The 17,999-nt window shown below is 40.0% G+C and overlaps 1 protein-coding gene across 5 annotated transcripts in view; it reads right to left on the bottom strand.

Annotated features, from left to right (window-relative positions):
• The window catches only part of CTPS2 (CTP synthase 2), a 78,546-nt gene that overhangs the window by 22,777 nt on the left and 37,770 nt on the right, over positions 1-17,999 (bottom strand). For all 5 annotated transcript variants that reach the window (XM_044430012.1, XM_044429985.1, XM_044430006.1 and 2 more), the window contains 2 exons: positions 13,899-13,961; positions 13,048-13,091 (listed from right to left, as the gene is read on the bottom strand). In XM_044430012.1, the coding sequence (XP_044285947.1) occupies positions 13,048-13,091; positions 13,899-13,961 (107 nt within the window). The remainder of the gene's footprint in view (positions 1-13,047; positions 13,092-13,898; positions 13,962-17,999) is intronic.

Here is a 17,999-nt window from a genome sequence, read left to right as displayed (position 1 = left end):
AAGGGCTTTTGGAGGTGCAGAGGGAGGAAGGAGACAGGTGCGCCTGAGGAATGATGAATCAGTGGCACACCTCACCCTTCTTCCCTCCTGGTCTGAAGTTCTGTATTACTGTGCAAGGTGGCAGTGATGGGGAAGCAACCTTCATCCTCCTACCTTACACAGAATCCTCATATTCCTCAGAGTTGGGAGGGGTATGGACATCTCAGTTGGACTGCAATTGAAATGAATGGCAGTTGTGCTCTTGCCTCAATTATTAGATGCCATGCCTACTACTTGAGCTAAAAAGTAATCTGCTCCATAGGGTGTGAACAAGTGGTGGTGTTGAAAGGAGGAGAGGTGATACAAAGGCTAACACTTCACTCTTCTTATTTTGATTTGCTTATGATCACTGCATCTAGTTCAGTGTGGTGCCACAGTAGTACTATGTAAACATAATACATGAAAGAAGTACCTGGAAAAAAATGAGTTACCTAAGCAACCTAAGAACAGTAAACAGAAATGGGAACACTGCATTCCAAAGAAAAATTTCAAAATCTGTGCTATCATCAAATCATTACTAAGACATGGCAAGGATCATAAAATATTGTGCAAGCTTTTGAGTTCTCCAGAACTTTTCATAGGGGAAAACTGTAAAGAAATGCTAGAAAAATAAATATGCCTCTTTGCAGTTTATATCCATGTCTCTAGTGGACATGCCATAAATCAGCTGAAAAACATCATTAGATGTACTGCTTAATTAATGTCTATTCCTCCACACTGCTTCATTTTACCTGCCCAGCTCCTGTAATCCCTTTGGGCTGCTTCGACCTCCTACTTGTCCCTTTCCAACTCCAGGTTACCTTTTCTTCCTTTTGGCTCCCATACATAGCCTCTCTCTGTGTCAAAGTATCTCTATACTGGGGTAATTAAGCCTGAACTAACTTGCATACTCTTTTCCATTTCAGCAGTTCCAGCTGGAATATGATACGTATTTCCTGGTTCCTACCTATAATGCATACAGAATTGTTTCTAATAGCTCCCATTTCACATCATGCCCTTGAGATCAGCAACAGATGCCCTTCTCCGGGAACCCTTCGTGAAAGACATTAGGTGGGTGAGTACCCAGAGGGCTTTCTCTGGGGTGGCGCCCCACCTATGGAATGCGCTCCTCAGAGAGGTCCGCCTGGCGCCGTTGTTGTTTTTCGGCACCAGGCTAAGACCTTTTTATTTAAAACTTATTTTAAGTGTTAATTATGTAGGATTTTTAAAAAAAAATTAAGCCGAGATGCACCGGGTTTTAATATTTTTAGTGTATAATTTTTTGTATGTTTTTGTTTTTGTTGTGAGCCGCCCCGAGGGGGCAGCATAGAAATGTTTTAAATAATTAAATAAATAAAATATTCCAGACCAACAATATCCTGTGAAAACATATTGAAACATTACCCTGGATATACATCCACACTTGATTCAAAAGATGCATCCAGCTAGCCCAAAAAGACCTGAACGAGCCTCACAGCTTTTTAACTCACCCTACAACCAAAAGTATCACAGGTTCACTTACATAGGATCAATAAAAACAGAGTCCCTGCACACAGTATTATGGGACAGTCCCTGTCCATAGGTTTACAATCTAAAGGCTTAAGGAAGAGGAAAAGGAAGAAAAAAGCAAGCAAATTCAGACACCAGGTGTTATATGTTAATTCTTATAAACTCCACCCTAACTAGAATAGTTCAGAGAAGCACGAAACTGGTTCACAACAGAAGCAGCGACCTTTTTTCCCTTGGCTGCAGCCTGATAGAAAAGATACTTACATATTTGTAGCTGTCTTAATAGATTGAAGTGACTGTTGTCCTGCTCCCACTGGGGTAATTTTCCTTTGAGGTGGAGCTAGAGCTCCCAGAAACAGATAACACCAAAGAGCCACTTATGTGAGGACACCTTGGGAGAGCCTGGGCTATCAAGCATCCATCCACACAGGTGATGGTGGATGGATGCTTGACATTGGGACAGCCTTATTACCTCAAGAGACAAGCCAACAGCCCTTTTTTGAAAAGTAGAGTTTAATTATATTAATTACAAAGGTGGGCTCCTCAGCAAAAAGGTCCTCCTGCCAAGTAGGACTTTTACTGGCAAGCCATAATGCAGTATGACTCTAGCTATATAAGCCCTTATTTTTGACCTAGCTACTACTGAAACATCATTATTTCAGCTCTTGTTTTCCAGGGCATGCCTTGTGATTGACTCTCCATGCTACAGACCCTCGGACTCCTGCTTTACTTCTGCAGTGTGTAGTGCACCTGACGGCTTAACTGTACTTTACTCATTGCCTATTTCTTGACCACTCGTGCCATAGCCAGATCCCCTACTGAAATGAAATCTTTGTACCTTACCATTTACTTTTTGTTTTTGATATGTTTGTATGTTTGCTTCTCTGCCCTTTAAGTCTCACATTTTCAGTTGCCCAATAATTCAGTTTAACACTGGATATACTGTAATTCAGCCATAGCAGGACAACTCTGTTCATTATTACAGACTATCATCTTATACACTCTTCCCCCACAAGGAAACTATAAAAATTAACCACATGAACTATGAAGGATAGTAGGCAATTTCTTTATTCGCTATTTCAGATCAGAGAGAATTAGCTCATGGGAAGTATATACATTTAAGACACATTTAATCTTATGGCATTTATTCAACTGACTTTTTTGCTTGCTACAAAAACATCTCTTAAAATGCCATTGCAGTCAGATCCACATGAAACTGGGTCATGTGACATGGCCTATTTCATGTTCAGATTATACGGCAGCATGAGTTTGGAAATCTTGTTGGGTTTTTCTTAAATTTGCTGAATCCTTAGCAAGCCTGTGATCCAAAGTGGCCCCTTTCCATGTTTCTAATTCCAAGCCACAGAAAATACTCTTAATGTGCAGTATGGTGTCAGCCATTTGGAAAAGAAACAAAATATGCTATTGGAAAGTTGTTCAAACATGTGCTCCAGGGTTTCACAAGGATGAGTGCAGGAGGCTATTTATCAAGTGGAAATATATCTGTGAGAGAGGGCACTACTAACAAGGGAGAGTGAGGATGGCACTCATGAAATGGCAAGGAGCTGCTAGACTTTTTGCTGCTCTTGCCAAGCAGTCCTATAGCTAGTGTTGAGAAGCTGCTGACAAGTCATCCTCATCACTCCTGCAACAAGCCATGGGTTTTCAGAGAGGCTCATGTGCAGTCAACAAACTGTTCCGAGTTACTGTTCTGAGTTAAATTTCGCAATAAGTCATACCAACGTTGAGGATCTGGGTTGCTCCAAGGTTCAATCTGGTGACCAGAACCATAACAACTACCAAAGGACTTGCAAGGTCTGTTCCTGGACCTGCTGGACTTATCAGCCGCCGAATGAGAGACAGCTGGGAGACTATGGGGAAGACCTGTATAACAGCCAGCTCTTCCCTCTACTAGCTGTCTCTGAATGCAGTGTTTTTCTGCACTGCTGCAGTGAGGATCTGCTCCAGGATCTTGCTGCATCTGCTTCTTGCCTTGGTATATCATTGCCTTGCTGTTTTATCTCTGCAACACAGGACTGCTTGTTTGTTCTTGCATTTTCCTGTGCCTGCATCTTGCTGTTCTTTGCTTGATCCAGTTCCTGCCTCACCTTGACTTGTCCCGATTTTGCTCCCCTGCCTTGCTTGCTACACCTTCACTGCTCCTGAATCCCGTCCAGTTATTTCATTTTATTTATTTGTTTTACTTCTATATATGGCCCCATTTCCATAAATCCTGGGCTTAAAAGAGATTAAGACCAAGACAGTGCTTAAAATGGACTAAAAACAACATATTAAATAAGAGTTCTGAGAACTAATCAGAGAAGGCCTGTCAGAAGAGATACATCTTTAATCCCATTTTAAAGGTGGCAATCTGGGATATCAGAAGCCTCTCCTCCAGCAGACCATTTTCACAGATCAGGGGCAACTATCCTCTGGGTACTTGATATTAATCTTATGGAAGCAGACTTCAGAAAATTATCCCCAGAGGACCTTAGCTGGTAAGGCAGAATGTATGGGCAAAGGTACTCCTGAAGGTATTTTGGACTCAAGCTATGAGGGTAATTACCAGCATCTTGTACTATATCTGGAAAGTCTAAGCCAGGGCAAAGACTTTAAAATAGGTGATAGGTGGTCTCTCCATGATATCCCAGAGACCAGCTTGGCTGCTGTATTTTGTACTAGTGGCAGTTTCTGGAGAATGCATTGCAGAAACTGAGCCTAGAAGTTACCAACACATGCAACTGTTTTCAGATCATTCTCCTCCAGGAAGAAGAGTGCAAATCAGCTGAAACTGATACATGCCATAGGCAAGAGTGTCTGGTATTTGCGCTGGCAACTGAAGGGCTGGATCAAACAGCACCCCAAAACTGCAACCACAGTCTTTTGGGGGAATGTGACTCTACACAGAACCAGTTGACACACCTCTTGTCCTGGAGACACACGCTTCACAGCAAGCACCTCCATGTTGTGTAGATTCAGCTTCCATCTGTCTTCCTCATCCAGCCCATTACCAGCTTCAGGCAGTCATTGAAAGAGGCGACGCTGTCACTAGAGTGTGTCATCCGCATACTGATAACATCTAGGGCCACTCCTCCAGAGGATCTCTCCCAGCAACTTTATGTAGATGTTAGGTGCTTCCTGCTCTTGTTGCCCTCCTGGTTCTCAACCACTAACTTATTCATGACCTTGAACATGACCTTGTATTGAAACATATTCCTATTTCCTGACTTGACCTCTTCTTTGACTATGAGCCTGCCTTGACTTTACTATTGGACTGTGGACTGTGTTTAAACCCCAAATATGCCTCAGTTTCCGCTCTTTCCCAGCGCTGTCGCTCTGGGCACTGACACCAACCCAAACAAGGCTCACAATCAACTGTGAGCTTACTGTGACACATGAACAAGCTCTGTCTTCATGGTGGGTAAGACATCAAAATAGAATCTCATTAGTATATTAACATTCTTTGATTTAGTTTTTGAACTTTTACCCATGGCTTAAAAAATTAGAATATCACATGTAACAGCCTTCTGAAAATTAGTGCCACTAGATATGTTGGAATCTGCTGTTGCTCACGACATCAGGAGGGTACCAGGATAAGAAAGGCTGTTTTATAATCTTTAAAAGCAATTGAATTTTACATGCTAGAAACGAAATACTAACATTTTATGAAAACCAACTAACAGAATAATTAGTGCCATAATTAGTCACAAAGGTTAAGGCATAGGTGGTTTCATCCTAGGTAATAGTCATCTACTGAATCAGATGCTGCACATGACAATTAGTTGTATTGTTACAGGCAAAATAAACCCCACATACTGCATCTGATCTAAAATTACAGCTGTCTAAAACCTTTGTTGTATGTAATAATTCTATGTATCTTAGTCAGTCCCTATTTGCTAATCAAATCTGAATCTAGAGGTACAGATATGCTTTCATTGTACTCTATGACACATACGCAAAAAGATTTGGGAGTGGTGCTTATGAAGAAAAATAAATAGCTATGAAGTTTTAATCCAATGTATTGGCCAATGCCCAGGGTATCTAAACCATATAAACTAACATAAACACACAGACTTGGAAGGGCTGTCACTATCTAGTGAATTAAGGACAGCTTTTTGCACTCTCAAAAACAAACCAGCCGACCCAAAATGGTCCAAACATCATGGCAAACTCCAAAGGGCTCACAGTTATGGCAAGAATGGCAGATGAACTTGTTCCTGCCACAGGGTCCCCTGGGATATCCATTGGACAGCTGAGAAAATCATTAGGATCAATCAGGAAATGACTTCCCTTCCCACCTGCCAGCACAAGTCCTCCCTTAAGGCAATCATAAGAACATAAGAAAAACTATGCTGGATCAGTCGAAGCAAGGGATCTAGATCTAGTAATAACCAAGAGAATCTGGAAGTGAGATGCTTCCCCTTGCTTGAAGGTATGACCTAATGGTATACTGGAGACTGGATTTTAGTTACAAAAATACAAATGAAAGAATAGCATTGTTTCCTTTAAAATATGGTGTTTGTCTCTACCTTAATGACACATGAAGTGCCTCTGCCATCAAACGATTTGGACTGAGTGTGCTGCCTCAATAAGCCAGATAAGAGAGTGCACAATTGACCACACCTCTTCAAGAATTTTGCCTACACCTCAAGTTGAACAAATTGAAAATATCCAGACTGAAAAATAACAAGTTATAGCAGCCTCCAGAACAGATCTGCAAAGTGGTCCATAGCAGCTCTTCCCACATATATTACTGAACCATCTTCATGGTTAGCAAACTGATGTTACTAAGCTAACTGATGAACAACTCACGACTGCTATTATGTATGCTCATATATACATGCCATATGAATATACATATTTTCTGCTGCCGTATTCATTCTATAAATGTTTAATAATGAATACACTGCCAAAGCAACTAATATCACAGTTGGCATTTTTTCCAGTTTAGTGGCTGATAGAGGCAGAATTTGTTTGACAGGACAGGACAGCACAGGAGCATGCCTTTATTTTCAGAAACTCCTTGAAATGACTGCTGTTGTTCTACCTTTCATCCCTGTCACTCAAAATCATTTCACTCACTCTTGGAGTAAGCTTTGAGAATAAGAATCTTGCCTAACAAATTTATTCAGTTGTGAAAATAAATCAATACAATCAGACTGGGATCAAGTACAGCAATGCACTAAGATGAACAACAATCTGTAGCAAAGGAGTAAATGCCTTCACATATCTCATTTATCCACAGAAAGAAATACTCAGGGAATGAAAAGGAATGATAGAAAATACTATATTCCTTCAAAAGCTGCAATAATTTTAGAATGGAATATCCCAAATGGAAAGCCAACTGTCAATTTACCTGGATTCAACACACACCCAGTGTATAAAAGATACTTGTTATGAGAAATGAGGAGGTGTTCAGATCTAGAGTAGATAAACAGGGAGTAACAGGCAGCATTTATCATATTGACAAGTCAATGCTAGACAGTCTACAACTACACAGTTGTATAATTCATTTTAGTTAAGCAGAGCAGTAGTAGAGACAGTATTTGGGAGAGCTGCTATTGGATGCTATGGAAATTAATTATGGAAATAAAATAAATAGCAACTCACTCACTCACTGTGTCAACTCATTATTAATCATGGTGAACCTAGGAACAGTGAGGCAGCAGGTAATGAAGAAGGCATACTTGAAGTGAGGCTCACTCCCTAGGATCCTGAAAGGAAAACTCTGTAAAAGTTCAGGATTCATGAAAGCTATGTTGATACTTAAAAACTTGGATTTAAATCAGATCTACTGAGTTGAACACTCTAGCCAATGAAGTCAGTGTAGCTTTCTTCAGGTGAGGTGACTAGTTTAATTTTGTGTAAAATGCTATTTAGCTGAGGAGAAACACAAATCAACTTCAAATAAATAAGCTGGCTATTATAACAACTTCATTAGAAAATGCAATGCAATTTTATTACCCACCTACTTGTAACAAATCTTCTGATATCCATGGTCTAGCTAAAACAATGGTTCTCCTGGTAGCCTCCAACAGCAATCCAATGTATGGAAACATATTACAGTCTCTTTTTTGCTAAGTGACACAGGTCCAGCTCTTTCCGATGTATTGTATAAAAGAGAGTCTTGAGTAGTCTGATCATTATAGTACTCCTACTTTGGAGAATTTCAAGCACCAATCATAACAAGATAAAATTATTATAACTTTCAGATTTCAGGCAGAGATAAAAATATTATAAAAAGGAAAAGTATTAGAATGGAACAAAAGTAAAATGTCAAATTTTAAGTTGAATTACTGGTGCAATTAACTTTTTAGAACAGAGACTAAATTCTAACACTTCATAAAAGAATCCCTTTAGCATTATAAATGCCACTTGAATACAGGAAATCGAAATTGAACACTGTGTCACAAAAGAGAATTTATCAGTATCCAGATAAGGAGTATAAATATATGTCTATTCCAAAATTAGAAATGCCTCAAATTACACAGAATTGCTTGTTTTGTAAGCAAAGTCAGAGAGATAGTTTATAAGCACCTTGTGAAACATCAAGGTATTCCTTCTTCTTCCTGCTAGTGAGTTGTATACATTAAATTTATAGATTGTGCCTATAGCAGTGCTAGGGCTCTCTGGGCAATGTACATTTCTTGTTCTCTTATTTATCACCTGCAATCTAAAAAGGCAAATTCTGACTGAAAGCTTTATTGTTTACACACTAATCCAAATGCAAAAATGTCTCATCCTTACAATATTTTAACAATCTCTATAAAGTTTAGACACATTCAAGGGACATATTCAAGTTTAGACATATTCAAGCCCAAAATTCAGGCTGGGCTCCATAATGCCTTCTTGAATACAGTCATGCTATGTGTAAAAATTTGGCATTTTCTATTGACATCACAGATATTTGGAGCACAAGTGCAAATCATTCTGTTGTGATTCACTTAGATGGTTTATAGATTTGCCAAAGTGTGAGAAGCTGATAAGATAAGAAAATGTCAGCAATACTGACCTTTCCACAAAATCATATCTGGAAAAGATCAAACTTCAACCAGATACATGGGCAGCAGGGTGAATACAATGGGTTTTTTCCTTTTTTGGGGGGAGGGAGGGGTTGGTTGTTGTTCTTTAAAAAAACAAAAGACTGTTGAAATACCAACATGTTAACAGCTGCCAGCAAGTTACTTTAACAAAAGGCAACTTTCCTCATCAGGGTGGAGTAAGAGAAGGTAATACTTTATAAAGGGTGTTTCAGTCTAAAGCATCTCATACTGCATTTGAAAAGCATTTGAGGCTGCAGCATCAGGTAAATATGAATTGTATATTTTCAGCCTGTTTGAATGTAATACATTTTGGCTGCAATCCTATACCCACTGACCTAGAAGTAAGCTCCACTGAACATAATGGGAGTTACTTCTAAGTAGGCATGCATAGGATTGTATTATTAAAGTGAATTGAACCATGCTGTATACAGAAACAGTATTTTAACTTTTTTTCCAGGAAAAAATAGTTCAGTAAAAAATTGTAGTTTTCCTAGGAAAAAATATTGTAACTTCATATATATTAGAGATTCATATATAATGCCATTTAGCTTGTAATTATTTTTTGTATGAACAGAATCAGGAATTTACAATAAACATTTTCATCATAATTGTCATATGTAACCAATTGTTTTTTCTTTATACATGAAGTTGTCTCAGAAGAAATCAATGTATTTTCCCTATAAACATCAAAATAGATTAAATCCAAATTAATTTTGGATTTTCTTTTGCAGCTTTTAAATATACAAAACTATGGAAAACTTTGGCAGCGAAGAACTTTTAAAACTGTTCACAGATTATGCTTTGAAAGAGGGTAGTTCTACTTTGCTTTCCACTAATGGAGTTATGAGTCTGCTTCAGAATCACTTCTCAAAGTTATTGGTAAGTATTTCCAAAATTACCCTTTCAATTAGAGACAAAGAAAAACAATATTTTTTGTAATCCTCTAAACCCTTTCAGATAGACATCTATTTCTATAAAATACTGCAATAAAGAATCTGAAGAAATCTAATTAGATGAACCAATTATATCTTCTGCCAAAGTGCCAAGGGCATTCCCTAGTCTGGGTCTGAAGAGCTAGAGGACAATGTGGGGACACAATCCAACAAGGGTGCAATCCTGTGGTTGTTAGCCCACCACCCATCCATTGCTCTACGCAAACAAGACAGGCAGGCTAGGGTGAATGGCACATGCTTCTATTTCTTTATTAAACTTGTATCCCTAGCCCCATGGGACTCTCTAGTGTCCTTGTACAACCTTGTTATCATCCTTTACAAAATATTCTCCGAGCTATTCCCCTAAACTCATCCAGCTGCTGTCCACTGCTAAGGGCAGGGCTAGGACTAAGAATCCTCTTGGGTATAGTGAATCCTCAGACTTTCCCCTTCTTAGGTTTTTCCATGGTCAAAGCATGGTGTCATGCTTTTCTTATGTTAGCAAATTGTCATTTCTCCAAATAGTCATTATAAAAACCATCTAACATTAGTGAGAATGTTGAATGTAAGGGTCTCTTTTCTCTGGCATTTCCCCTCTTATGGAATTCCCTTCTATTGTGAGTTTAAACTAAGCTAGACTTGAAAAAAACACTGTGTGGGCTTTTATAGGATTTTCAGTTGAGGGTTTATAATTCTGCTTGTTTTAGTTTTAATATTCTTGGTGGTATCCAGTGAAGTCCTCCTGCTTCCAAAACGGATTCCTATTGCAGAATGGAGCAATTCCCCCCATTTACCCTGAGAATATGGTTCAGAGGAGTAGGAGATCCTCTAAAGACAATGTGGGGCAGGGGGTTAGGGTTAAGGTTAGCAAACATCTGCTCAAGGGGCATTGGACTGCCCCTCCATTTTATTGAAATTAATGGTACTCAAAGATTTTGAGATGGTAAGATGTGCTCCAGTGGCTAGAAGAAATCTATAAAGTCAGTTCCCAAAGTTTTCAGTAGTAACATGCACTGGTAAGCAATGGAAAGATAATTGGTACTGGTGAAGCAAGTTCACACCGCTAGGGTACACATGGGTATATGCAGTAAAGTGTTTCTCTTTAGAACAAGGTCAGAAAGTCATCGTGTCTTCCGAATAAATATAATCTAGTGTAGTATTCTCTGTGCAAGATGGAGAAAGTGTGCATTTAATACATATATTTATTTTAGAGTGGAACAAATTTTAGTTCTAGAAATGGAATTGAAATTATAATTTTCTTAGATTTGGGCAGTCTGACCATACAGATAATTTGTAAAAGACATTTTAAAGAAATTATGACATCACAGTCATTAATACGATGAATTTAAACCAATTTATTTAACAGCATAAATTCATTTCAAGTGGTAACTATATCTGAAAAATTAGCTGTTAAGATGAGTGCAAACTGAGGAGATATGTGCTTGGTTTGAACAAGGGAGAGACCCAGGTTCAGATATCCATTTAAGTGAGCATGTTATTGTTCTTTCAGCTTAACATACTTTGAAGGTTTGTTATAGTCCTTTTGAATACTTAAAAATGGCTACAGAAATAATAAATAGTTGCACACAATGAGCACCTTCATTGGAAACCATTAAGAACTCAACCAATTTTATCTGCCCCACATCTTCATATGCATGCCCCTTTCCAAGTTACATCATTAGATATTAAGAGTGTAATGTGACTTTTGGAATTGGCTTTTATATAGCATCAAACATGGACTAAGGGGGAGAACTAAATGTGAGTTGCAGTAGCTTTCTACCAACTTTCAGCTACATCACCATCCCCATTCACCACTGAAAATGTTCTCTCAACAAAGGATAGTACAGGGACACTTTTTCATATCAGGTGAAACAAATACCCAGTTCTTAGAAAAAGGTAAGGAATCTTCTTCCAGCTCAAATGCTGTACTAAGACTGTGAAAGGTGGAAACAGCTAAAGCTTTGCTTGGTAAAACATTTCTTTAAAAATATGCATCCATTATAAAAAAAATTGATACAGATTGTAGTTTGCAGTATGACCACAGATGTGAAAAGACTGACCCTTTGTACCAGGAACAAATTCAACTGAAAGTTAATAATGAACTATATTTATTTTCCAATGGCATAACTGAAGCTAAGCATGTGTTTGAGAATATATTTCTCTGTGAAACTGTCTAAACAAACTATTGTGTTTTGCTTTCCATTATTCCCACCCCCTTGCACAATTCCTTGCCCCCCAAAAACATACAGGGTTCACTTACTCTCAGTGATGTTGCTAAATATGCGGACATCGATAAAGATGGAAAAATCAACTTTAATGATTTTAAGGCACTGCTGAGCACAATAAGTGGTTTGTCTGGATTATCTGGTTTGTCTGGATTATCTGGTTTGGGATCCTAATATGTTCCAAGAAGACGGCGATAGCAGAGAAAATACGTGAGAACCCACAACCACTGTATTATGGACAATTAAAATGTTTTCACTTCTACAAAGAAGCTCTCTAAAACAAAATTTAATCATTGAAAAAAGATAAATATAATTGAATAAATATCTACTTTGGTTTAAAAGCATGCATTTGTAACTGGTAAAGCAAACACCGTAGTTGTTTTAAGAATAAATCTAAAATAGTGACACTATTTATCCTACTGCAAAAAATCCTAATGGCTGGAGGGAAGGTCCAGACAACAATACCCACAGCACTTCTGTTGACTCTTCTTCTTTTCTTGCCACCAAAAATCCATTAAGGAAAATAAGATGAAATAGCTACACTTTTCCTTCTGTTTGACATTGCTAGGCGCCACCTCTCTGGAAGTACTTTTATCTGAGCCACAAACTATCCTTTTGAATCTGGACCCTATGACCTGAGTAGGCTTGTAGGAACTGCATGTGTCCAGGCCTTTTGCAAGCACAGAAAGGAATGGTGAAATACAACATCACCCCCAGGACTGGCAGGAACTATAATGCCTCTGTACTGGTGAGACTGAATATAAATACCAGTCCACAGAGCAATTATTTTCAGTTTCCTACATTGCAGGGTCCTGTTCAAACCTGCACCTTCATTTGCAATGACTTGCCTCAAGGATACACATACATACACTCAGTAATTCGCAAATGTTATGTTAATTTCTATTTGAACTATAAATTCTATCTATAAGCTCATTACTTTCTGATCAACCAGTTGCAGTAGTGACATTCTATTAAATACCTCTAACAGAAAATCTCATTGAGACGGAGGATCATCAAAGTACTAACATCAAGTTTTGGCATCAGAACATGGCATCAGAACATACAAACCAGCATATTAATAAATCTGCATTAGTTTATTTGAATCTTGAGGTATGTCAACCCTTCAGTGACATAGATTGTCACAACAATTAGTATCAAAATCTTAGGCATTCAAGAGCACATGGACTGACAATTGTGCTTAGAGTAGACCCACTGAAATCATTAGAACAAGTCAGTTGTGAGTAATTTTATTCATTAATTAGGACAAGCCCACTTTAAGCATTAGCAAAAACTGTTAAAAAGGGGAGAATTCATACTTACAACAGGATTCTTTGTCTTTGAATCAAATTCTGTAGAATTTGCATCTGCAGAACAGGATTTTAAAATGTTAGTCAAACAGTCATATAGTTTAATTACTCTATATCCATAATCTTTATAAATTAAAAAATATATTTTAAAATTAAGCAAATACACACTGTACTGTCAAGAATTAGAACATTTCTCATAGGCACTTTTACTTGTTAGTATGCTCCAATTATGCACAAGGATTGGCCTACATGACACTAATTGAAATTAAAGTCAGACAATTCAACATAATAATATAATCCAAATAATATGTTTTAGGATTGTCAAGAACAGGCTTTCGCTACAGCTATCTTAACTGAAGGGATGAAGGTGGCACAGAGCATCCACAAATTTGCATACTTTTAAATTTTTATTGGTTATATCTAGTGGTGTTACTCTACCAGTTGAAGGGAGACCACCAGAAGAACAGATTTCTTCTTTCCCTGCAATCCCAAATGCACCGACCCCTCAAATCTGCCCTGGCAAAAACTTCCAGAGCAAATTTTGGGCATGCATAGTGGGTTGCAGTGGAAGGAAAGGACTAAGTCCCATTGTACAAGAGGATCTTAGTGCATGTGATAGTAGCTCCAAGCCATTCCTTCTCAACTTCCTTCTTACCTGGTATGTGAGGATAAAGTGCAAAGCTAATACAAGTAAATGGCATCAAGCCATTTCTATAGATCTGCCCTCTCTTTGATTTGGAAAAAGCTAAGAAAAGGGTAAAAAGAGTATTAGCATAATGACATTGATGCCACTGTTCTTGGAGCCTAGTCAAGATTTCATCATAGACTTTAAATGAAACTTTTCCAAAGAAGGAAGCAATTTACCTTGCCATTTTAGACAGTTCCTTGCAAACTCTACTACTGCCAGTTGCATCCCCAAGCAAACACCTGTGTGAACCAGAACAGAACAACAGTAAATGTGCACAATAGCTCACGCATTTTCATACTACTGGTCTTGTTCCAACACATGTTCCATGGCTTTGTAGGCCCAATGGTAAAAATACAGAGAACAGAATAGAACAGAAATTTATGACACAAGGTTTTTTTATTCACGTTATTTTCAGTGTATCACTTACCAGTAACCATTATCTAAGTTTTGGGAAATTTAAATAGGATTTGTACCTTAGAATAGGGCAAATGGAAGTCCAGTAAGATTAGCCTCCTTGGTTAGCAATGCCACTTTGAACTCAGCTAGTTGGTACAGAATAACTTCAGGACTGCATGAGGCACATTTGAACTTCCCAGATGGAGTATTTAAAACCTTATTGGATGTGGAAGCATGAACACAACCCTGAGTCCTGATGGCACTTCCATTTAAGTCCATCAAAGTTAGAGTTTATGCAGTTCCAACTCTAGGCCCTGACAGATCCTTCCATCTCCTCATTGCCCTCTTTTAACCTATACTTCTTTTCTAGCACTTTTAACACCACATGCCTCTTATCCTTCTTATCATCCCCTTTCCTGTTCTCTCCTTTCTTCCTTCCTCTTACTTCCCCCAGTATCTTGACCACCTTCTTCCCATTTCTTCCGTGTGGCCCATTGCTTCTAGCACTTCATTCCCTATCCTCTCATGACAAATCACGTTTTGCAGGCGACTGACCTTGCAAGTTTGTTTTTTCTTAATGAATTAGCTGCTGCAAGGGGAGGAGAGGGGATAAACATGGAACCATGGCATGGGCTGAGAAGCTTTAACCTTTCTGTCCTTCTCTATATGCCATCATCCCCATGTCTTCTTCGCACTTCCCAGAGCTCCTATTTAATAAAGGGGGAGCAAGTATGCAAGCATCATTCCTGTGATTGACCTGACATCTAGTCTGGCCTTCACCTTCTACTGTCTTACGTTTCCACCGTAAGGGTGTACATCCCTGCACCCTTAGATCCTATACTCCCTCCTCATTTGTCCTGGGCCTTGGAACACTTATTGCTCCATCACTCTCACGTCCATTCCACTCTCATGCTTTCCCTGACATTACCTACTTCCTCTGATACGCCATTCTCTATTTTTCTTCAGTTGTCACAACTTTTCTGAGACCCAGGATGCCTCTTGAAGCGAAAATATAGGCTACCCATATTGTTATTCATTGTTATTTCATTTCTGTACTACCCCTAGCTGGAGCCATCCCTTCATACCTAAAGCCATACCTAATCCATACCTTTTCCCCACAGGAGAAAAAAAGCAATGAGTATTTTTCCTATAGAAGAGTTAAAAAGCTCACTCTCTGTCCAGTATTTCAATCATGCTCACAAGAGCCACCTGTAGGGGAGGTTGGGCTGAAAGCCTGTGACTGGCTCCAAGCCACTGGCCTAAAGTCACCATGGCCGAGTGGGGCCTTGCACCTAGATCACTTGTCTCCATTCCCACACTCGACCAGTACACTGAACCAGCTCTCAGGGTGCGGAAGAGCAGCTCTCTCTGCGTGGCTAAAGAAGTGTATATACAATCCGTCCTGTTTTCCGCCATTCCCAGGATCTTCTGCTGGTATTTGCAGGCACCAATGTGCCTATGGACACCTCTTCCAGTGCTTGGCGGGCTCCCTGCTCCTCCTGCTTTTAAAAAATGTTTTTAGGTTGTTTCCAATTTAAAAACAATTAACTGGGAGGCTGCTCTGGTACAAATCAAAATACTTCGCTCCAGTGTCACACCATCTTTATTTCCAAGAATGCCTTTGAGCCCCATGTGAGTCCAAGAGCCATTCTTAGAAAATAAAAATAGTGGACAGCTGAAGCCCAGTGCTTTGTTTTGAAGCATGCCCAGGAAAAAAATTGTCCACTGGTACAAGAGTGTGTGTGTGTGTACACATACATGTGTCACACAAAATTATATGGCAATGGTGAGGGGCAACTAGGACATTTTGGCTATGCGCGTATGTGAGCATCAGAAGGGTTGCCTGTTTTTTAAAACATGATGTGTTTGGCGTGGTGTCTGTGCTTTGCTTATGGGTTTGCTTTTTGTTGTTTTTGTCTCGGGGGGCGTGATGTATGTGTTTGAAGAATATTTACCTATAAATATTATTATAAACATATAAATGTTTATATGCATTTCCCTGAGTATCAACACTTTGTTTTTTGTAGAATCGGGGGCAGGGGGGTCAGCTCTACGAAGTATCTTGTTGGAATTTGGGACCAAAATCCCATCTCTGCTTTTTTCCAAAAGCCAAATTACTTTTCTTGTAGCTTCAAGAATTCCAGCTCTGGGAAAAGGATGTTTTGTGACTGGGTGCATCCACCCTGGCAGGCTTCTTGTAAATGCCACAATGAACTCTCAGAATTTCAGATAAGTACACTATCCCAAGAGGGCTGGAACCCTTGGCACATGCCATGGAGCTCTACATTTAACTAATAAATTAGCTTTAGAAATTAGTACCTCTGGGGAAAATAATCAGCAAAATTAAGTAGGATGTATCTACTACCATTTCATCAACTATCCTATTTTATAATGGATCATTATCTGTATTATAAAGATATATCAGCTTCTCTTTAAAGCATTTAATCCTGTGTTTCACAATTTATCCATCTAATTTCTGGGGAGATACCAATGTCACCGTCTGGTCCAAAATTAATGGATGAATTTCAGTTATTGCGGCCTGATGATGTGGACAAGGTGCTTGGACGAGTACGTCCCACCACTTGCCTATTGGACCCTTGCCCATCTTGGTTAATAAACAACGCCAAGCACGGGACTGGGACCTGGATCTTGGAAGTGGTTAACACTTCCCTGAGGGAGGGTCGGGTACCTTCCCCTTTAAAGGAGGCGGTAGTCCGACCGGTCCTGAAGAAAGCGTCACTGGATCCAGAGATGGCCACTAACTATAGACCAGTGGCCAACATCCCATTTCTGGGCAAGGTGTTGGAGCGGGTGGTGGTGGGACAACTCCAAGCATTCTTGGATGAAACTGATTATCTGGACCCATTTCAGTCCGGCTTCAGACTCGGGTATGGTACTGAATCTGCCTTGGTCGCCCTGTACGATGACCTGTGCAGGGAGAAGGACAGGGGGAGTGTGTCCCTGTTGGTTCTTCTGGACCTCTCGGCGGCTTTCGATACCATCGACCATGGTATCCTTCTGGATAGGCTAGCGGGATTTGGGGTCAGAGGCACTGCTTTGCAGTGGTTCTGCTCCTATCTCAATGGCTGATTCCAGAAGGTGGAGCTGGGGGACTATGACTCTGCGCCATGGCACTTATGCCATGGAGTACTGCAGGGATCCATTTTGTCCCCTTTGCTGTTTAACATCTACATGAAACCGCTGGGAGAGGTCATCAGGAGGTGTGGACTGTGGAATCATCAGTACGCTGATGATACCCAGCTCTCTCTCTCATTCTCCACCAATCCAGGTGAGGCAGTGGCTGTGCTGAACCGGTGCCTGGCCAAGGTAATGGGCTGGATGAGGGCCAATAAACTGAAGCTCAATCCAGACAAGACGGAGGTCCTGTTGGTTGGTGGATCGGGCTTTGAGAAAGGTGAATTGAACCTAGTCCTGAATGGGGTTGCACTCCCTCTTAGGGACAAGGTCCGCAGCTTGGGAGTGCTCCTCGACCCGGAGCTTTCACTGGAAGCTCAGGTGACAGTAGTGGCGAGAAGCGCTTTCTTTCAGCTTCGGCTGATCCATCAGCTGCGCCCCTACCTGGAGAACGACTGCCTGGCGACAGTGACACACGCGTTGGTGACTTCCCGACTTGACTTCTGTAATGCGCTCTATGTGGGGCTGCCCTTGAAGACGGTCCAGATACTTCAATTGTTTCAAAATAGAGCTCCCAGGCTGCTGACGGGGACTGGGCGTTATGTTCACATGACTCCAGTTCTCCGTCAGCTTCACTGGCTTCCCATTGAAGTCTGGACCCAATTCAAGGTGTTGGTGATGACCTATAAAGCCCTAAATGGCTTGGGTCCTGGTTACCTGAAAGAGCGCTTACGTCCATATATGCC

Source organism: Varanus komodoensis, unplaced genomic scaffold (assembly GCF_004798865.1).
Source record: "Varanus komodoensis strain SLA01 unplaced genomic scaffold, ASM479886v1 scaffold1, whole genome shotgun sequence".
NCBI lineage: Eukaryota > Metazoa > Chordata > Lepidosauria > Squamata > Varanidae > Varanus > Varanus komodoensis.
This window is presented reverse-complemented; position numbering and strand designations above follow the sequence as displayed.